This window comes from Brachycentrus maculatus, unplaced genomic scaffold (assembly GCF_059751285.1).
Source record: "Brachycentrus maculatus isolate JH-2025_06_01 unplaced genomic scaffold, ASM5975128v1 h1tg000837l, whole genome shotgun sequence".
Taxonomy (NCBI): Eukaryota; Metazoa; Arthropoda; class Insecta; order Trichoptera; family Brachycentridae; genus Brachycentrus; species Brachycentrus maculatus.
Genome location: NW_028281564.1, coordinates 400,697 through 425,000, shown reverse-complemented (window position 1 = coordinate 425,000; position 24,304 = coordinate 400,697). Strand labels below are relative to the sequence as shown.

The window sequence follows — 24,304 nt, the reverse complement described above, 5'->3', positions numbered from 1 at the left end:
AACTCAATTGTAGTTGATATTTTTACAATTTATTTTCCAACAATTTTCAGGTTTTGGGTAAACTGTTAATTATATGATTGAATAAAGTTGTAATTATTTCATCGGTCGCTTTATTTGGAAATGGACGGTAATGGTGGGAAAATCGTGAATATAAATTATTATTTCACTGACATCAAACGAATCAAATAATACAATAGCAATTTTACCAATTTTATGAGTTAAAATATAAGTACTGTGGGTGGCTTTGTAAAATTAGTTATTTTTTGTACCGTTGTAAAATTGGTTATTATTTGCAAAATACTTATACTCAGTTGTTGCCAATTCAGTTGTCTATGGAATTATTATATTTTCGATTGTTTAAATCCTTCTAAAAAATGATTATAAATTTAAATTCGTAATAGATTGATAAAAAAAAATATTTAGAAAACAGGCAAATAGTCGAGTAAGTTTTACCTACTCTAAAAATTTATATTTCATATTATAAAATAACAACTAGATTTTTATAAAAGACAACCACTTTGTTTTAACCAAATTTTGAAGCGATTAAAAGGAAAGTTGTTTTTATTATATAAAGTTTATAAAATGTGTCATAAAGTATCTGCAAAAAAACATGCAAGAAAAATCAACTATTTTGGTTTTTCCAAATAAATTTCATTTGACCAGCGACTGAGTTCCGTTGTAACCGACATCATCAGACTGGTGATCTCGGTTACGAAGAAACTAGGTCGCTGGCAAATAAAATTTATATTAAAAAACTACATAGCTGTTGTTTTATCCTATGAAATCTAGTTACACCGAAAAATGTCGGTACAAAAGTTAAATCTAAAATAATAATATTTTGGCATAGGCGTAATATTACGACTAATTAATGAAGACAACGATGATGAATTTGCTTGAGACGGTAGATCGATACACGTATTGATGACAAGATACATACTCCTTCGCAAGTTTCAATCTGTATGAGTTTTAACATGAAGGAGTATTGGATATGTACTGATGTAAAGGGGATGTTAGGGTTGAGAGGTATCTATTGAGAAACGGTAATTTAGAGGTATTTCCTTCCCATGGAATGGAGTACGTGAAAGGGGCCATTTATGGAACAACTACCTACCCCATTTCTGCGTCGTGAAAACAAATTAAATAAAAAGCACACATTTCTTGAAGCTATGAAAATATATATAAGTCTATGAAACAACAATGTAATCGAAAACGTTGAATTGCTAAATGACATTTTTCCGCCATGAGCAATGTTAAGTATTAAGGTGATACGGTCAACATATGGTATTGCCATTACAGTAAAATACTATAAGTGAATAAACTTATTTTTGCGTGTCTCAAAAATAAGTTTCAATAAGCAAAAACACCACAGGTATATGTATAAAAACTTCTAGTCAAAATTTCAAAGCAATCCATCAATAACTTAGGGAGATTTGAGATTTTAAACAAGCTAAATATTTTTTAAAAATACATATATTCATGATTACGGTAGAATTTATATTGTTAAATAATAAAATACTCAATGATAATAATTAGTATTAAAATGGTAATATTAAGGATTAATTTTTTTTTTAATATTTAATAATGTAAACTTGGAGAAATTGTTCACAACTTAATCGGCGCACATTTGATCAATACTTCAATATCTCAGTTAAGCTAGGCGTTAAATATTTCATCTATGTGCCGACGCACAGATGTCAGGCGAAATTTATGTTCCAAGGAGACTTGTTTGAGAAGGGGTTAAAGATGTATTGCCATGCATCCCAAACAAATAATACTACAGCTGATCACATTGTTCCGCCGAATTCTTGACACGGTCTATCTTCAGCTACTAAATCTTGGAATTATCCGTAACTAGTTGTTAAGGGGTTCTCCTTGTGTTGAATGTTTAATTGTCATGAATATTGCAGGGTCGGAGGAGGGAACCTATTCATCCCATCGGCCTTATCCTTGACTAGATCTTACTACTTCGCCTCTGTATTGTGAACACTTACAACATATGTACCTAGCTTGCACTATACAGTGTGCAAAATAAACGTACTGAAAAATATAAACAGTTTTTTAGATGCTGTAAATATACATAAGTATCAAAGGGATTTATGAGACTTTAATTGTTGTTTTTATTGACCTCTGATATTTTAATCAATGCTAGGCCATATCATTCAATTATCATATTAAATATCTGTTGTTTTAATGATGATCAAGGAAATATTTTACAATACAATGTCAATATATTTTGAAAATTTTTTAACATTACGTTTTATATTTTGTCTACTTTATTTTTTGCTTTATTTGATTGTTCATACTTTTGTTATTATCAATGCCTCCTTGTTTAGAAATTGCCTTTTTTCTTTGTTTTTTTATATGATTGCTAATATTATTATCTTATGATAATTTCGTATTATTATTTTATTTTATTATATCTTATTCAGTGGAATTTAACAATATGCAATTGAAGTATCCCAACTGTTATTTTTTAATGTAATATTTTAAGATGTTACGATATAATTTTTCTACGATTATGTATGTGACAACATGATTTTTATTATGTCTTATTACTTATATAGTGTTATCAGTAGTTATTTAAGGATTTTCGGACCAATATTAAATGAACAATTATTTCAGTACAAAAGCAATCTTTAAATATGTTTATGAAAAGAATCATTCTCTGCCGATTGAAATGATTTCACGAGCTCTGTTGTTTATTGATTTGACGTTTAATTTGTAGAACTCAATTTTAATTCATGTATTAATTTTAAATCAAACACATATTATTTGAGTCTAAGTTGTATTTTATTAACAAAAACGCATAAAAAATAATACTTTGACAATTGTTTCGCCTTGTTAGGGCATTATCAAACGAATTCGTTTGATTATGCCCTAACAAGGCGAAACGATTGTCACAATATTAATTTTTGTGTTTTTGTTAATAAAATACAATTTAGTAGAATAAAAAAATATGTTTGATTTAAAATTAATACATAAACCTCTATTGTTATTTTCTTAACTAATGATTATTGTTCAAGTACTGCAGCAGCAGACAGTTTTCTTTGATAAAAAAGTATAATTTGTTAAACGTCTAATATTTAGAGTTTTAACTATTGCCTCAATTCTCAGATAAATTTAAATTATGTACGTACTATAATAATTATCAATATAGATTTCTTGCATATATTTAATTATTTATTTCTGAAATTGTTCGCATATGATATTCTGCTCCTAATACAACGTATCCCTAAGGAGCGTCTGTGCTGTCTTGAAGCGAGAGAATGTTCCGAGAATTTCTCGAGCATGCGCACGGATCGTGAGAAAAAAGAAAACATTCTCCGCCTCCTCGAAGAAATGACTTTCTTAAAGAATTCCACGCACAAGAAAGCGCGAAACACCCTTCCAGATTTTGGACTGGGGGAGAATATTATCACTTCAACGCATTTTGTGGGAAACCTTTGCAAGTTCTTCGGTAGTTTACCACGTAAATTGTATGAACTCTTAATTTTTCTAGATCGGCACAAGAGCGCCCATACCTTCATAGTATAATGATAATGCGCAAACTCAAAAAATACTTGATTAGATTATGTGACTATTAGTTAATATATGTTATACATAAAATAAAAGTTTACTTTAAAATTACAGATTTTTTTTTCTTGAATAGATTGTAACCACGTTGAATTTAATAAAATAAATCAATTTTGTTAAGAAGTTTGCCATAATTTATTTATGAAAGTTATAAGTGAAATATAAATTCAAACCGATGGATCGTTTAATCCGCAACAAGAATTTTATACTTGTATTTTTTTATTATTTTGTTTTACGCATTATTCATACCTCTTATTTGACAATGATAAATTTCAAATTCTGTTTTTTTTTTATTTTAATATATAATATTTACATTTACACAAAACATAAGAATCGTAATTTTTTTCCTGTTAAGTCTAAAACTAGATCTTTGAATTCTCAAATACTTTTAAAAAATTTAAAAAAATGTATATTCGACTCTCTTTTTGACATATTTTATATACCAAAATTTCATTTTTCTGTATTCCTTATCCAATATGACAAATTTAAATAAAAAAATATGTTATAGAACTTGCTTGTTGTTTTGTAGGTTCTCACATAATATGTAATATGAACTTTACATTACTGAAGTGGGATTTTAAAAAATATGATTTTGACTTGATTTTCAATATAAATTAACACCATGTGCAATGTAAAGGATGACAAATTGAATAAATAAAATATTTAAAGAAAATGACTTATACTTATCTATTGATGGGTATTGAAATGAGTTTTAACCTCAAAATGCAAGTATTATATTATTATCTTTATTAATATTTCCTGATATTATATGTTTATTAATTTAAACTTCATTGATAATTTAAGTTTTCTTGGTAAATACCACTTTTCCTCCATATCTGTTGTGGCACAAATTTCGAAGCATTCCGCATCATTTTCAAATAAATTGATGAAATTTACAGACCGTTAAAAATGTGTGTATACGTTACAATTTGTGTCGTGTATTGAACTGAAGGGAATAATTAGAAACCATCAATCAAAGAGTCATAAGGCATCTGGGATTAGGTCTTAATTAAACCTAAACACCTGGCAAGTAGCGCGGTGTGTAATCGATAGAGTAATTGAGTAACAGTGGGCGCATGGCGGTTTGTCTGGCAATGGGAATATTGGGGTATGTTGGGGATACTGACATGCCAGCCTAGAATACGAGTTTACAAACCCTCCTAAATTTAATCAAATATTTTTATTAAAATTAGTAGACAACATAATATTTATTACATATTATTTTTGGACATCTCATCAAAGATGAAGAAGAATATGGAAGTCTGGGCATTTACGGGGCTGACGATCGTCATAGGCTGGTTTAAGTGATCACTTTACACACGTGTAACATTCACTAATTCTATCCATGATTGACAACCACACTACTCAAATTCTTGGAAATTCTGTACATATGAACCAGTTTTGAAACATTGTTCTCGAATCACTAGAACTTCACTAGAGGCATCTATTGGTGAGATAATCTAGAATTTGTGAACAAGTATTTGGACACACTCAAAATGTTGTAAATAATATTCACTATTTATTCATTTTATTTAAACATCATATACAGAAAGGAAATAAGTACATTGGCGTGCTTATCGCTAAAAAGCAATATCTTTCAACAAAAACAACCAAAAACAGACTAGTGATATTAGTCAAAACGTTTGATACCATATATTGCTGTTTTGAGTCAGAGCATAGATTGCACTAGAACATTAAAAAATATATTACAAATCGATGATAATTTGGAGGGCAAAGGAAAAAGGGAGTTTAGGGAAGGATGTAGAGGGAAAAACTAAGAGAGGAGGTTTGATGGACAGTTAGGATTCTATTGATGGATAGTAATGTCTCAGACGTTTCTTAAAAATTTTTAGAGAAGGTACATTTTTTACAAGGAGAGGTAATTCATTCCAGAGTCTGGCCGTTTGGACAGAGGTGTTGATGATGTGTTATGGCGAAGAATGGAAAGTGTTCTTTCTTAAGAAAAAGTGATAGACCATGATCTGAGAGGTATATAAAGATTTCAGCAAGATATTTAGGTGCATTGAAGTTGCATAATACATTTCAAACGGTTTCTTTGTTTCCTTTGCCATTTAGAGTGTATAAAAAGATTGTTTTTTTTTTCAAATCAGACCTTTATAATATTGACACAGTGTGGTGTTTATGAATAATAATTAACTTCTATCTATGTTTTTTTTTGTTACTTAAAAAGTATGTGTTTTAATTTCATTAATTGATTCGGAAGTCACATTGTGGTAATATTTATCCATTTTGAATTCATGTTTTACTTGGTTAATTAATAATATTGCTGTTCATAATAGTGGTATTCAAGTAAAATGTTAACTTAAAAAATAACGTTTGAAATTTATTTTTTTATTTTTTTACCCTAAAATAGGTTTTGTTTAGAAAATGCAAAACAAAATAATTTTCCAAATAATTTTTGGTAGCTATAATTTTTTTGTCATTAATCGGGGTTTTTTCCACACAAGACTTGACTGGACTTTGACATTTCAACATAGACGAAGAAGAATATAGAAGTCTGGGAATTAATAATAATTTTATTAGTATCTGTAATACAAAAGTATCTAAAATGAATGTGGGTCTTAATTCATTTATGTTTACGGAATTTTATGAGATTATTTTATATTAAAACTTCGTTTTTCTAATTATTTTACTTGTATTAACAGTGTAATAAACAAAAATAAAGATTTTTTTCTTCCACTCATAATACATTTGTAGTTTACTTGTCGCAATTTGGTTTGTAAATATGCTTCTCAGTAGTAGGTATCGGAGAATATTCTTGTGACAGGTGTCAGACGCATACAGTTCTGTCAGCGGTGATATCTGCAGGGTAGTGTCACCCATCAAGGGGAAGGAAGGGCGAGAAGAGGAAAGGGTAGCTGTAGGGTCCATATCAGATACTGATGGCCTTAATCAAGACGGAGGAGATTGTTATTAATATGTAATAGAATGCCGACACATCACGTAGCTATAGAGATGTAGGGATACATGGCCAAGTAACTATATTTATAGGCTTCGAAGGCTAAACTGAGATTATTTAATTGGGTAAATTATAGTCGGATTATGTTCCCGTGGTTAATGTCGCGGACTCTTAAGTCAGAGTTTCTCGGTTCGAACCTTCTCTACCATAATTTCATACCTATTTCTAATAATGAGCTGCTCACATAAATAGTATGAAATTGAAATTTTTATAAATAATAAAAACAGGAATATTTATCTTTAAAATAAAAAAATTAAAATTGTTTTCTCATAATTATTTTTAGGAAATTCTATCATCACATATTTTTACAAAATTATACGATATCCGTAGATTAGTATTGTGATAGTTTATATTCATTTAAAATTACTTAATGTTTTCAGCATGTGTAAAATATTCAAATAAAATTTAATCGAAAAATCCAATTAATATGTTTACGATATTCTTTTGATGACTTTTTATATCATTTAAATATGAATTTCACCTGGTCTTGTATTTTAATTAATAACCATAAATATCCTAGCCTTATTGGTATTACTTAAATAATATATGTAATGCGTTGTTAAGAATGGAGACGATTAATTAATTTTTATCACATACACAAAAAATGTTAAATCTAGGTTTGTACAGGTATTTCTTAGTGTAAATACATTTTGAATAGTAAAAAAAAAGCACCCGTATGCCTTTTTCCACTTTTTCTTTGACCAGTAATTCCTTATTACAGATGTCAAAAAATTATACAAATATCATAATGTCAAATAAAAGTTTAAAAAAAAGGTATATCGTGATATTATAAATTAATACCACTCATAAATAATTTTATTACTTCAGAGTTATTCATGATTTTAATTTCATTTAAAAACTTATGGAAAACTGAAGTCAAGCATTTTTTTTTCAAATTAATCAATAACTAAACTGAGGAATATTTTTTTTTCTAGCGATTTCAGTTATATAAAATATTAAAAGAAATAAAAATCGCGTGTGAATTCGTATGGTGTTATGTTTTAATCAAATAAATGATTTGGCAACTCGTAACCAATTCCAACTTTCGAATGAAAAAGTTTCAAGTAGTAGTTACAAGCACTTTCAGAAAAGTTAGTTTTCTGAAAATGTCCCGTGATGGAACAGGCGGCACTTGAAACTTTCCTAAGATCTAATTGATAGCGTAAGTGTATTACGGAGACAAGTTTTTTAAACTTGTTTACTGAATATTTCGAAACTAGGAAATCCAAAACATTTTGTTACAAATAAATTTGTGCACACGTACCTACGTATAATTGTTTTATATGTATATCACAATAATCATACTTATTATAAATAGTTATTAATATATTTTACTAAACCATGTTTACATTTTGTTTTTCTTTTTAATATATTTTTTTAACCAATCTTCCAGGCATTTTCTTTATTTTTATTATACTCTGTAGGATGACCCTAAAATACAGATTTTCCTTGATAAATTATTTCGAAATATTCATACTTTTATAATATTTATGTGATGGTTTTGTGTAATTCAATAAGTCAACGTTTTGGTATCCAAAAATGCGCACACGTATTCCCTCCTCTCCATTTTAGTTTTTAATTTAATAAAGTTATTTTAGTTCACTAATAATCATGAATTGTGGGATTAAGAGTGAAATGTAGTCCTAAATTAAACAAATTCTCAAATGAATGAAGGTTTTTATTGAGATATACATACATATGGGACATACTAAATATTTAGAGGGTTCAAGATCTATTATCGGCTGGTTTAACTGAATACGTTATACGCAGCGGCTGGTTTAAATGAATACGTTAAAGAGCAACTAATCACCTTCTGATTGTGTATTTGAAGATTAACACTGCGTCGATGCGATGTAATTCCCTACGAACTATTGTGTAAGGATGATGGCTAGAAGAAGAAGAAGAATGTGTGTTCAACGATTTGAAAACAATCCAAATAGCCTATTGAATTGGTTGCCATATTTTGATAGCGAAAAAGCCATCAAATTAATAATACCGTTGCAAAGAAACAGTATTTGCGTGTTTTTCTATTTCCGTCGGAGAGCTTATTTTGGTGATTAAGCCAGGGCGGATCTCACCTGGGTACTGCGGCCGCCCTCAGGTTAGCCGCGGTAGGGCGGGACCGCAGATACCAATAGTAGGCGGCCAGAGGTGACCTAACTCGGCTCGAGGTGACCGAGCCCCTTCCCGGACCCTGCCCGACTCGACCAAACCTCTAACTATCGGCCTGACCTGGACCCAAACCAAAATTTCACCCGAACTCGACCGACACTTCACCAGACAAATATGGATGTTATTGTCCCGTTTTAAATGCTCACAAACCAAAACAGACCACTTTTATCCGGCACTTGGTAAATGATTCAAAATGGAATGAATTAAAACTTTTTACATGTAAAATCATTTTTCAATTATTTTCTCGCGAAGTAAGTAACGTGTCTCGAAGGCACATGATATTAATTGGAATATTTTATGTTTTTTTTTTGTAAATAATTGTTATTGTAAAGTCTTCTATTTTTACCACTCTTTTTCTTACTCGTCTTTTTTTCATCGAGTTTTTGTTTTTGTTTTGACCTATTCATGAACAGTCTAAATGTATTTTGTTTTTGTTCAATCTCTAGCAATCCATGAAATAAGTTAATATTTTGAATACATTTATGTTCACGAAATACGTATTTTTTTGTACAAAAATAAATGATATGGGAACTTTGATTATAATATCTTTGTATTTGGCATCCTCGATCATTTAAATATGTTTTAGTCTTCCCCAGATTCTATTGTCAATAACACCATGAAGTCTCTGTGACAAAGTTGACTAAACGCTTGGCATTGAAACGATAGCGCGGATTTGATTTCTCTCCAATAGCACAATGAATTATTTTTTAAGATGCCCCCAAGTATTTTGGCACTTTTCATACCTTCGCCTTTCTGAATTTTATAGGATATGACCATATGTACGTAATAAACAAAAAGGGTACTAACAATACGATCAAAACAAATCTTCGCTGTCTCAGTTTACTCTACTATCATCATTAATTTGATATGTGTGCCCATACTACTCGCCAGTCACACCACCCTATCTAAGTTTCGATTAAAGTAGCAATATTTATAAAATAAAAATAGCAGAAGAAAATATTGTAAAAACTTATAAATTTAAAGTGAAACAAGTAAATCTTCTTAATCTATTATTATTGCTCTACTCTAAAGGGTCCTGATAGGTAATCATCATAGCAATTTTCGCTTGGCAGCCGCACAGCGGCTTAGTGCTACTGTAGATCCACTCTCAAAATGTTCAGTCAAGACTTAACAATACCGATATTATTTATTATATGGGACACTGGATTATTCACCCAACGGATGAGATGTTAATTTAAAGGTGTCTCAACTTGTATCGTATCAAACGGAACAAGCTTAATAAATACTGCATCAATTCCTCAACTGATAACGCCTCAATCACCCATACTTCACAAATGTAATGAAAACCTTAACCGTATGTGGAAGGCGTTAAGACAGGTTTCAATAATTAATTCAATAATGGGCATAATAGTTACGTTACCCAAGTTAATAAAGTGATCGCTTAAGCTAACTAAATGCCAGGTCGTAAATCCTGGGGTACTCAGACTTCCATCTTCTTTCATATAAAAGGGAAGAACGATACATACTTTATATCAAGTTGAGACGCCTATATAATATCTACCTCTTCCGATTATGCTGCGTTTAACTTAGATTTTACCTTGCAATATGTTCGAAAGAACTATATACTGTAAGAACTATATGAATGAAAAGGTAACAAATGAATCTCAGCTTCAATTTAAAACAATTTACCTTTTCATGAATATATTATGGATTAACAGCATTTCTACATAGAGCTGGACCTACGTAGGTTCACTTGGTATAGGTGCCCAGGCACTTGTTTAGAAGTGAAGGGAGAATAATATATATTCCTATTTATTTACAAGTAAATATTTCCCCTTCCTTTTTAATGGGTGACTGGGCGCTAGATCCGACGGAGTTTCCATATATAGTTCATAAAACTGTCAATATGAATCAATTAGGATGGTCAATTTTATTTACTTCATTCGTGATAATGTACATATACAAGTAACTGTATTAAAATAATATCAACGTCTTCATTCTTAACACAAGAACCACCGACGTTCGATGAATATATGTTCTACGTGCATTTGATGGAAAAATTTAATATTATTGAAAAATGTACTATCAAATCCTGATAACTTATAGCGGAATATATCCGTTAGACTCTAACGCATACTTTCCGCTACAAGTAACTCTAATGGTCAGACAGGGTTCTAGAATTAAGTTCATCTTACTAGAGAGACTAGGTTTTAGACATCACAGAACCTTACTGTAGTGTTTCCTAATATTACTAGTGTTAACATTAAAAAAAAACATTTGTACTCGGTGTTATATTCACAGCCCCAAGAGATAACAATACGGCAGATTCTCAGAAATAAGCTAAACGACTAAGCCTCGAAGCATGCGCATGGTTTTCTGATTCGGTTCCTGAATTCGAGGCCCCAGCGTCAGCAACACATACTCCAAATAGGGTTTCAGTTTCCAGACCTTAGCCTGTAAACAGTTATACGAATTCGCCAACGATGGCAAAACACTGAGATCGAATTGAAACAAATGAGACGTTACCTCTGCCGCTGCGGCCGACGAAGCGCAGGTCGTTGAACTTGGCGACCTGGTTCTTCATGACGGCCGTGGAGTTGCGTAGCTCGGCGCAGTAGTTCTCGTCATTCCCGGCGCGCACCGTCACCACGGTCCCGTCGCCCACGTCGCCCAGCGCCACCACCTTGAAGGCCACCGGCAGCGTCTTGTTGGAGCGCCAGTGCGGCGGCAGCACGGTGCACACGAAGTGCGGGCTGCCCGTGCGCACCAGCTCGCCGGGGTGCTCGGATAGGAAGTCGCCCAGCGTGCGCTCGGCCAGGATGTCGGACGTCATCTTGGTGTACGAGTCCTGCAGCAGGCTGGCGCCCCCCTCGGGGGAGGTGGCCGTCGCCCCCGCCCCCGCGCCGCTGTTGGCGGTCAGGTGCATCTTCCCGCCCACCTTGGACCGTTGAGTGGTGCACATAAGAGGGCCTCACGAGTGCGCCCCGTGACGTATTCTGATTATCATCACAATTTAAGATACTAATTCACTCACTTTTAGTCGACTAAATTCACTTTTTGGTTTGAAAAAAATAGTTTTATTTTCAATCTATCATTGTTAAGACTGTTATTAAAACGCTTCTCACTTTTCTGTTAAAAAAGGTTATAAATGAAATTTTAAAAATGCAGAAATTTGCTTCATACATCAACATAAGTTATCAAGTATATTTTTTTGACATCCCATCATAGATGAAGAAGAATGCCAATGCCTGGGCATTTACAGGGCTTACGACCGTCATAGGCTCGGTTGGAACCAAACCTTTGACAGTCGTAAGCCCTGTTAATGTCCAGACTTCCATATTCTTCCATATCTATATTGGGATGTCAAAAAACAAAGATAAAAATAATTCACAGTTGGAGAGATAATAGATGGAGATAAAAACACTCAAAATGTTGTTATCAAGTATTCAGGTGTCGCGAAATCAAATATACTTAGATATGATAAAATTCAATTTATTGGAATGATTTTCTTACATTTTAACGAGGTTTTAGATGCTGAATACTGCAGGGATTTACTCGACCGTTTAACAAAATACTAATCCATGTCAAAAAGGGCACAAAAACTCAGAATTCTGACATTTTTGGGCGTATTAATTATTCACACCCTTGTAATTATGCATTAAGTATACAAAACATGACTTTTGGGAGTTAAATTTGATCTTTCCAATGATTTAATAAGATATTTGTGAAAAGCCGCCAACATGATTGTAAATTTATATACGGTATTAAATTTTGTTCAAATTCTTACTACGTTTTTAAGTTATTTAAAGGAAGAAAATATTATAATTGCGTTTATTATTTCGTTTGTCGTTAATTAAATTGACATTATTTTGGCATTATTAACACATTCACATAAACTTATTATTTCTTTCTTCATATGTTTTCTCCATCGTTAAATGTAAAAGTAACCACTAATAAACGGATTTATTCGAATTCTATGAAAAAATTGCCCTAGTGAATCGTACTTAGGCACAATTTTTTCGTCCATCCAGTGTCACATATTACTTTTTTATTTATCAAGAACTAGCTGTACCTGCAACGCGTTACTGGGACTTATTCTCGTTGGATGGAAAAGAAAAAATAAGCATACAAATCACGCGCTCTCTTGAATGCAACGTTTTGACTAAATTACAACTCAATTAGGGAATAACTTTTGTCAAATAAATCCATTTTTATTTATATAGATGGCGTGTTATCGTCACAATTTTAACAAGAGTATTAGTTTGTATAAACGTATAATGTATTATGTTATATATTGGTAAATTTTGCATAATATTATTCCTAATATAGTAGAAAAACTTCCTTATAATATTCATTAAAAGAGTTTTCATCTCAATTGATGAATTACATTGTGTTAGTATTTTGTGTACACTAAAAAACTGCTGTTTTATAACAGTAAACTAACCAAAAAAATTACAAACGAAAAAAGTCGTTCTTGTAGATTTTTCTTCAAAATGGAAAAACATTAAATGAAACAAAAGTTTAACTTAAATGATTTTTCCAAGAAATATTTGGTTTGAAACGTCCAAACGCAACATAAAGTTTGACTTTGTTTAAAATGAAATAGCGTGTAAAATAAGAAACAAAAAGAAAAAAATAAGAGTTATCATCTCAATCAACAAATTACTCGTATGCTATGATAGTATTTTGTGTATACTTGAAAACAAAAACGATATTACAAATGAAAAAAGTAATTGTTGTAGATTTTTCTTTAACATAGTAAGTAGCATTAATTGTTACAAAAGTTAAATCAAAATGATTATCCTGGGAAGTAATATAAATTTTTACTTGGTTTAAAATAAAAAAGCGTGTAAAAAAAGTGCCGTCGAAACAATAACAAAAAATGCCGTGCAGAGGGTCGCGTAATAAAAATGCATCGGTTGAAACGTCACGCGCCGGCGGGTATCGCCAGTAGGAAGTACCTACCCGCACCCGCGTGGCCTTGCCACACTTTTTTTCTGTGAATGAAAAGTTTTCCGCGGGGTGGGGGTGACAGGAATTTTTTACTGCGCGCGCCAGGGGGTCTGAAGGGGCCTGAGGGGGCCGGCAAACTTTCCTACGAGTGACAGTTTTTCACGCGCTTTATTTACGTTGCTGAAAACTTTCGGCGGACTTTTAATTCTCAACTCCCGAACAAAAATAGTATGTTGCGACGTTAATTTATTCCTCTTTATAAAATGTAAGTATTTTTGTACGCTTACCAATTTGTGACAAACTCTTTTTATGTACATATCACGTAAACATCATAATCCAATAACAATTAACTAGTAGAAACCAAAAACGTTACTTTAGACCTTTTTATAAAATATAGGTATTTATGTACGCTTACCAATTTGAGATACAAAATCTTTTGTTTATTACGTCAATATCATAATCCAATAACAAATAACTAGAAGAGACCAAAATGCGTTAATTTAGACATCTGTATAAAATGTAAGTATTTTTGTACGCTTACCAAATTGAAACACAAACCCTTTTATTTATTACGTAAACATCTTAATCCAATAACAATTAACTATTAGAGACACAAAACACTTTGTAAGAAATTAATTATCATAACTTTTAAACGTAATCCTTTATGTTTCTGACACCGCGTCACATTCTTCCCATAATTCACTAAGGAAAGATGGAGAATCTTACTGCTTAAATCTTCTTAAACGATATCTCAGCAGCTTAGCTTTTCTTCAACAAGTCTATTCGGTTTCTAGTACAAGAGCGACAGTTGTCTGGCGGCGGATTGAGAATGGAGCGCAATGAAGAGCTTTCGCACTCGCGTCGGGGCTAATCCCAGAGCTTTTAGTAAAAGCTTAGCATAAAGGAATTTATCACCCCTCCTCGAATTGTCTCAAGTCTTGGCACAGACAATAGCGGTTATAAGAATAAACGGTGTGCATTTTAATAACAACGTAGAGACATATATTTTCAATACTTGTTGAAAGCCCAAATGCACAAAAATTTATATCCTTTTTGACTTTGTTTATTTGGAATTTTATTCTTGATATGACCTTTATAAAAAGATCGTACATAAATAGTTTTGACGTCACGGCCTTTAATTTATTTTTAAGACAACAAAAAACCATATTTTTTTAATTTTTCACATACTAAAGTAAAATTGATTTTTTGAAAATTTATTACTCGTTACTTAAATTTTCAATTGTAATTTTGAAGATTACTTTTGAATTTTTAACATTTATTTTGGAGACAAAGTTTGTTTTTGTTTTTTTTGTCACTTTAGAGTAACTTCCGCCGCTACGACTTATAAATTCCGTTTGAAGCCCCGCCATATACAAGAGTGTCGAGTTTTAATGTCGGTAAGTAAACAAATAATGCCGTGCCGGTCCTGTCTCCCTACTGTCATAACTTGTCACGTGATACTTCCCGCCATCCGTCACACGAGGCAGGACGAATACGTGACTGAAAAACAAACTGGAGCTTTTCTATGGAGAAAGCTCGCATCAATTTCAGCGCGGTTAACTTTTGACAAATAGATCATAGAATTTGGAAAACTGAAATTTAAAGCTCACAGATTGTTTCCATAATTTTTTTAAAAGATTTTTGCAAAACACATAAATTTTGTTAAAAATAATTGATACTAACTTAAAAGTTTCACATAAGTTCTGTCTTTAAGTGATTATGGTCGACGGACGACCGCGCAATATTGATCACCGGGATGGATCGTGGTCCAGCGGGTTACCACCCGCGGCGGTAAAAAAATCGCGACTGAATATCGGTGTCGGCTGACCGGCCCGTGGCGCGCGGAGTACTGGCGTGTGGTCACCGTCCCGCGCCCCTGCACCGCCTGCACCGCACACCGCACACGGCCGCACGTGGGAGAGCCCGCGAAGGAATGCCCCGGCAGCCGGCGGTCGGCGGCCGAGCGACCCTCCCGGTGTCTTGTCATCCGCCGGGAATCCCCCGACTCGGTGCAGCACTCGTCGGTACCCTGTATTCGCGGCGATCGCCACTCGATCGGATAGTTCCACGTAGTTATGAAAAAGCGCTATAAACACGACTGATTCGCGTGGGAGTAATTTAGATCCCATTTTCCACGCCCGCCAAGAATTTTAGGCGGCACTACCGCTATCGCGGGAAAGTTAAACAGAGACGGCGCTCCACCGAGGCGCCGGGAGCGGAGGAAGGGGTCCGGGCGTCGCGGGAACGAAAGAGACGACCAGATGCGAAGAGTTCGCGCGGGAACGGGCCCGCGGCTGCGGTTAGAGAGGGTTGGGTTTAAAGCCGCCGAAGGATAAAACGTACAAATAAACACGTGTTCGAGTATGCCAGAGAAGGATGGCGAGGTCGAGAGGGCCTGGAGGCGAACAGAGATATCGGAGCGGGAGCTGATACGGAATCGGTACAACGCGGGCTCTCGATAACTGCGGCATTTGTTCCCTGTTAGCTTTGAAACTATCCACCGAGTATCGGGTGGCCAGCGAAAATAGGTCCTTAGGAAGACCGCGTTAGTGCCACACTCCCGCGCCACCCACCACCTCCTACAGGGGTAGGGGTCGCCAGGGGGAGTCCAAGAACATGGTTGAAGGCGATCAGCTGATCGAGAAATAAAAGCCGTTTGTTTTTCATTGAAAACTTGAACTCCAAAGTTTATTAAATTATACGAGTATCAAAAAGTGAAAATGTATGTGAGATAGATTTTATCGTTATTTAAATTCATTTAATGTAAAAAATAGTAATAATTTTCTTTGATTTATATTGCTTTCAGTCACACACAATTGAAAGCATACTTATATGTAAGACAAATATAAAATATTTACATTGATCAACAGCAAAAATATCTTAAGCATAACAAAATCTTTGTAAGTAAACAACTACTGGATTTAATATAAGTAGGATTATTATCAAGATACATTATAGACATATATTCTTCGTCTCTGTGATACATCTTTAACGTGTGAATATGTGCATAACAGTACCTCGGAGAATAAACTCAGCATGTGTGTACTTATAGTGATTTAAAAATATAAATAATATAGTTAGAACAACTATAAAAAAAATTAATGACAATTTGATTTCTTTTTTAAGTCAAAACTGATAGAAAATGGTGAGCAATACTATGTATATCTAGACATGGAAGAGTTGGTACTTATTCAATCGTGTTTATTCTTAAGAAAAAGTCATTTCTTTTATACAAATACGATATTTTAAGATTTTTTTATTTTTATTATTAGATTAAAACCAATATTTTTAGCTTTTCCACTTTTTTATTTGACCAGCGACCGGGTTTCGTCGTTACCGACATCATCAGACTGGTGAGAGGCTTTACAAATTTGTATGTTATATATAAAAGAAGGCAGGAGTTGATAACCATGATTTGATATAATTTTATGAGAAATTAATTTAATTTTAGTGAATTTAAGTATTGTATGATATTTTAAATATTTTTTTATAAAGGTTTTTTGTATTGAAAGCACGATTTTATATAAAGTTAAAATAGATTTGTATTTTTTGTAAATGAATTTAAATTATGTAACGAGGTATCAGGAAATGCTGGTTGACGGCTCCTTCCACTAAGCTGTGGTTGTCCGGGGGGAGTCCGAAGTTCTCTGAAATGTAAATTTCCCGGCAGTCATTTCTTATCGACAAGACATTAAGGCATATTTTAAGAAGAAAATAAACATTCGCATTAAATGCTATCTGGGTTTAGAGACAAATTAGTTACGATTATCGTATAAAGGGATAAAACAGAAGACATTCAGAATATGCCCATTTGTGACGTGCGTGGAAATAGCATGGAAAACAATTTTCTGAAGTTAGCTTCACAATACAGCTAAATCAATTCGTGCACAAAATTAGTTGTCTTCTCATTCAATGGGAGAATTTTACACGCCGGATTCAGCTAGCAATTAGCAAGTTACACTGTAGAAACAGTCGAATTGTCGAATGTTCTAGACGTTAGTCCCGTCGAAGCGCTTATTAACACAACACGATTAGTGAACTGGCAACTAGAAAGTTCAGTCCGGCACGAATCTGCCTGGGAGGGTATTCCGCATTACCATTGTAGCGAGTTGTGCCTTCTACTACAGCGGAGTAGATGCAACACCGACACGTGCTTCTGAAGGGAATGAGATATTTTATTGCCTCTCTTGAAGTATGGCACCGCAGGCACGTAAAGAAAAGGATTTAAATTTAGGAATTTTTTTTTCAAAGATTTCTGTAGGATTTCCGCAAGCTTTTATGATATTAAAAACATTTTTTTCAATTAATTATTCTTCTTCTTACCCTTATCCGCACCCAGTGAATCACTGCATCGTATCTCGATCGTTACTTACATGAAGGCAAGGTGATCACTCCTGCGCTTCATAGACCAGTCCAGTCCAAAATATTTTGGTGTGAAATCATTCAAATCACCCCCTCCCTGGGAATCGAACCCGGGACCTCAAGCACGGTAGCTTAACACGCTAAATATTATAATACACCATGGAGGTGGACAAATACCATTCAATATTTTGAAATTGGATTTTTTTGTAATTTTTTGTAAGTACAATCACATTTTAAATGTCAATATAAAAACTCGTAATAAAAATTTGTCATCAACCTATAGAAACAAAAAAGTACATAATAACATATAGTTTTATGAATATTTATGCTACGATTTTTATGTTGTATATAAAAATAATCGTTTTTTAAAGTTAAGGTAGCTAAATACAATATAAATAAATAAGTAATAGATTTAATTTTAAAAAGATTCTTAAAAAAAACAGTCATAAATATGTAAATAAATAAATTGCAATTTTTGTTATCCTTAGATAAGCAATGATTTTGTAGTCCGAATATGTATTTTGAATTTTATATACATTGCTAATTTATGTATTATATATGTACTTACTTAACTAAAGTGTGTGCTCTGCAGATTTTGTAAAACGTAAAGAGTGGATTCGGCAGACTACGTATGTTCCTAGTACAATGGTGTCTAATGAAAATTAACTAGAACAATGGGCTGTGTGTTCTATTCGTCGTAGCGCCGCTCCACAAGGTGGTATAAAGTGGTATAAGGTGGTAGGGGGTGGTGAAAGGGTATTGGAGTAGGTAGGGTGGGGAAGGGGTTGAAAGAGCATTATCAATCGAAGGGATTTGGTGAGGGGTTTAGCAGTGTATTGTTTTGGTGCTTCATATATGCGTTCTTTAGACATACACACATCTACATATATGCTGTAATATTGTATACTCTTCATTCGAATAAATTAGCGCAATACGTAAATATGCTTATCGAAATACGAAAATTATGTTATGATTTTATACCTATTGATTTTTCTTGTGAATATTACAATCACACACACCCCCCTTTCTTCTTTTTTTATCTCTTTATGTTCAACAGTATTCATAACATAAATTTGAGATTATTTAATTGGCTTTTATCATTATCAATATAACATTTTTTGTATTTTTTTATGGGCACGGTATATAATTCCCAAAAAAAAATATTAAAAATGCAGTTCTTTGTAATTATATTGTAAGGTAATTCCTTCGCCTAGGCGACTTTGAAATCCATATTTTACAGATAGCTTATAAAAATACAACTTTATTTTCTGGTCTACATATGTGTTAGATCTATGTCTTTTTTTTAATAACAAAATACAAATACAATTAAAGATTTCTCAAACTCTTCGTTAACTTATATTTCAACTCCCTAACAAACTTATACCGAGATATAATTCTCGATTTTTGGTAATTATATAAAGCAACACACATTTCAACATTTAAATTCAAACCTGAAAACAAAATGAAATAATTTAAAATGTACATTTTTCTCGCAGTGGGAAAATAATAATTAAGTGAAGAGATGATTTGAAAAAATATATATCTATTCTTAAACCACATTTTTTAGGACGACATGTTCGAGTATTATATATTATTCGTGTGAATATCTTCGGTTGGTAATTTTTTTTACATTTTTTTCGTCACATATATTTTTTAAGGAAAAGGGTAAGACAGTGCTTTTATTTACATGTTCATAAATTACCCAAGTTATTAGTTACTATTAACTACTATATAAATACTGCTTCTACTAAAGAGTGTTAAGTTATGGTAAGCAGTGTGAACACACACGGTTTCTCACTATTTGCATATGTGAAATGCTGTATATCTCTTTATATAAAAATCGACATAAAATATGACAATTAAAAAAAAAAGTTATATTTTATGTACATACTATTTTTTTGTGAATTGTACTGCTGTGTACAATTTCAGTCACCGACCTCCTCTGAGTACATATATTTGTCTACAATCTATGAATTGCGTTTCATACTCGATTCACATATGTATACTTTCATTAATTATATATAATAATTCACTCGAAAACCCGAAAATGTATTCATAGTAAGCGTTATTTACAGATTTTTTTTATTTTATTTCGATTGGCACTGAAAATTTAATTGGCATAAGGAACTAAGTGCATGGACAACCAGCCAACCTTGTAAATCAACGTAACATCTTGCTCGAGTCTAATTGCTTATTAACATTTCAATAACACAAGTGATATGAGCCATAAAATAAATCCCTAACTTAGGGCGAGTGGGTATTAACAAATATTTATTCTCAGACATAAAATCAAACCTTTTATTTAGCCTCCCTTCATGCTGACCCTTTAACTCCTTCTATCTCTACTCCATTTAACAATCATTATAACAATCAACATATTATCACTGTAACAATTGTTTTTAATTTAAGTCCCAATGACTGATATATATTCAAGAAATTTGTTAAAAGTTGTCATCTTTTAACAAGCATCAAACTTTTTTTGTTAATATCTCAACATAGATGAAGAATATGGAAGACTGAGTATTTATGTTACAGAGCCTTGACTTATTAAGGTTTGACTATTTACTTGGCTAGTTAAGCGATCACTTTACATATGTGCAACATTCACATTTCTACTCATGATTGACAACCACACTACTCAAATTTTTGGATATCCTAAATATATCATTTATCCCATGACACCAGTACATATAAGTATACAACAGCCAACAACAATGTTGGATTGCTGATAAAGTTTTTATTTCGCAGAGACCCTTTTAATTGGATGTATGCAAGATCCGAACCTCCGATTATTTTTACAATCTGGAAAATGCATTTAGAGACACTCAAAATGGTGTGATAAACACTCACCATTCAATCGTTACAAGATACAATTTGTAATCAGCAACTCAAAGTGAATAATTATAGAAAATAGTGAGAGAAGTCAGTGAGTCAATTGTTCTCAAATAATACAAACATACATATTGTTGGTTTAATAACATACAATATTCTGAAGAGGATGGGAATAGATAATACAAAGAGAGAGTACAATATTAAAAAATTGTATTAATAATAAGTAAACGATTGAGTCTAAATGAAAACACGAAAAAATCTACAGATGCACCTTTTTCATCTCTCAAAGTTGCAACCAACCGACGCCAACGACTTGAATATTTTCTTAAGATAAATATAAAATTAAATAAGTACGCACGAACTGTGCTTACTTTTATTTCTCTCTGTGAAGACGACGGTACCAACCGTCATCTTCATAATAAAATATATATAATAAAACCCTTATCCGCACCCCAATGGTGCATAGGGCACTGTGTCATATAAACGCATTGTTATCTTGATCGTTTACACATGAAGGAAGGGTGATCAGCCCTCCGCTTCAGGTACCAGTCCATGGTAATATTGAATAAATATTACAGTGAAAAAATCACTTACATTTATTTTACCCCCCTTGGGAATCGAACCCGGGACCTCCATAACGGTAGCCGAGCGTGCTGACCATTACACTACGGAGGTAGACAAGACGTCATCGTCATAGTCAACATCAATAAAAATCTTGCCCAAAATCAAGCTTAAATAATTCTTCGAAAGCAAATTTAACTTTTTAATATTTTTCCAGTAGTCTACGGGGTTCTAACCCTTATTCTGACCATTGTATAATCAGATTCCAACCCCTCGACTGATATTACAAATGAAACGGGGGCTAGCGGGATGGCGTTTATTCCTCTTTTCTATCTGCTTTGCTCTACTGCTCTCCTCTGTTGCCCCTAACCCTTACCCTTTCTAGAGATTGTTCCTACTGTCCCGGACCATGATAAAACAATGACGTAGAAAAATGAATGCTCCCATACTTAATAATCCTATCAACAAAACAATACAAGTCATTAAAAAAACATTAAAAACAACCAAAATTGTTTCAATAGTAATGTAAAGTTGTGGAAAGGCAATCGTTAATGAATTGATTTTAGATGTAAGACTTTTAAATGATTTTTTAAATTAAAATTGTTACAACGTCTATATGGTGCGTGGACATTCAAAGATTTTACATTGTTTTTAAGAAGACAAAATATAATTTATGTCAAATTTTGACCAGTGGAAAGTGTGAATAGACTAAATTAATACATATTTGAAAGAATCCAATTTATTTATTATAATATTATTTATATTATTTTTATTGGAATTAATTTTTATTACGAAATGCATCACATCAATTTTTTTTAAAACTTTTTTATTTGATTTTCTACTATGAATTTTACCAAATATGAGTACATACGTACCTACATCTTCATATTTCAAACTGCGTATTAAAAATATAAATTTACAGTTATATTAATATTTCGAGTCCAGTTGGATAAATGAGTTAAGGATAACATGGTGAACAATTGATTATGATAATGAAATGCATCACGTAAATTTTTATAAAAATCATAAATCAGATATTTTCTAATATGAATTTTACCATTTACATTTTAATTTTTTTTAATATATTTTTTTTAAATATGTAAATTTTGTTTTTACAACGACATAATAAATTTCCTGTTTTAAAACTAATTGACTTACCGAGACAACCATTACGTTTCTCCAAATAAAATAAATATAACATACGTACATTACAATATGAAAATCATAGTTATTATGTGTCGATTGGAACGAACCTTATTCTTATATCAGAAACAACATAAAATATTTTTAATAATTATCATTACAAAGATTTTGAAGTTATCTGAATTAAGTATTACCATGGCATGATCAAGTATTTCAAATGCTTGAAAGTAGTCAGGTCATTAGTTGCAATAGTCGGTAAATATGTATGAAGAGACGCATGAATGTGGAAGATGCGTTTGTTTGCAAAGATAAATTGGTATGACATTCTACTCTCCCTGCCTACCCCTGCGACGAACTTTAAATAAGTTGAATTTTATTTTATCATGACAAAAAAGGTAAAAATGTTTATATGTAAAGCAAAAACTAGGAAAATTGTTGCTATCATTAGAGTAGACCGCAATATTTTTTTTTTCATACGTGATTTATAAATATTTATTATTTTCACGAACGTCCCTGATCCCTTGACCCTTCTTCTCGCGTCCCTAGAAAATGCATATCTTCGTTTTTCAACGCAGAGGGCACAGCCCACCCACACACGCATATTGTACCAAACGCCCGCTGGCTAGTTAAAGTACGAGAAAATGAGTATGTGTGTACGTTTGTGTATAAAGTCTTTAATTACTAAATCCTGGCTTTTCCTCCACCTGCGCTTCTATTATGGAATCCCTTTGAGAAAGAAAAGCGTAATTGAAATAAGTAAAATTCGTAAGATATGTTGTTTTAATAATATAAACCACAATCGTATGTTTAGCTGACTTAATCAAAATCTGTATTCGATTCGCGATCAGTGAAATGTGAAACGTAGGATTTCATATTTATTTTCAGAATAACACTCTTTTTTTGGAAATTTCTGTCAATCAATATTTCTTCAGTAATATCCTAATATTCAACAATGCATATATTTGTACAACATTAACTTCACTGATGGTTTTTGCATGGTATTTTGCGAGTACAATACACTCGTAAATAAAATGAATACAAGATGACATTTCATATTTATATATTTCACATCACATCATACCACGAAAATTAATTTTTAAAATTCATATTAATTTGGGTGTAATCGTTTGACTAGGAAAATAAACATTGAACATATATTTTCATCCAAAGGATTTTTAGTTACTTTTTAGCATTGTATCAACTTTTTTTATTATTATAAAAATCACACGAGTCAGATTCCTACCAGATTCCGAAGGTATGTCGATTGTTGTGTAACTGGATTAGGTTTAAAGTCTTATTGGAACGTAAAATAATTATAATGAAAAAAAAACAAAATCTAGAACGGACACGTAAAAAAATTATGAGATTAAAAATTGCATTCCATCAACTTCATTTCCGCTACTTTACATTAAGTGCTTAATTTTTCATTTATTATTCAATTTTCGCATTACATTATGTAAATTTCGTTAAAAAAATATTCAGTTTATTTATTTTTTCCAGCATAAAACGAATGTCATCCCCTTCATTAAGTCTGAAGTAGCAAGCCCTTTTGGGTTTCACGCTTTTCGTTCTTTTGTTTTGAAGCTTTCATATAAATCGAATAATGTTTTGGATGTTTGAGCACTAACCGTTATGCGTGATACACCTTGTTTGCGACATGCCACGCTACCTAAACTTTTCCTTTAAATCTCACTCTAAATGCATACAATATTTCATGAATCTCAGATTTTTTTTATTCATTTCAAAAATAACTTTTATTGTTTTTAC

The 24,304-nt window shown here is 32.4% G+C and overlaps 1 protein-coding gene across 1 annotated transcript; it reads right to left on the bottom strand.

Annotated features, from left to right (window-relative positions):
- Nucleotides 1-11,212: 11,212 nt before the first annotated feature.
- Nucleotides 11,213-15,616, bottom strand: LOC148300104 (runt-related transcription factor 1-like; the record flags this gene model as incomplete). Its single annotated transcript, XM_088275249.1, has 2 exons — nt 15,323-15,616; nt 11,213-11,815 (listed from the first exon to the last, which is right to left on the bottom strand). A coding segment is annotated over exon 2 (436 nt), but the record flags the coding sequence as incomplete, so codon positions are not given.
- Nucleotides 15,617-24,304: the final 8,688 nt, after the last annotated feature.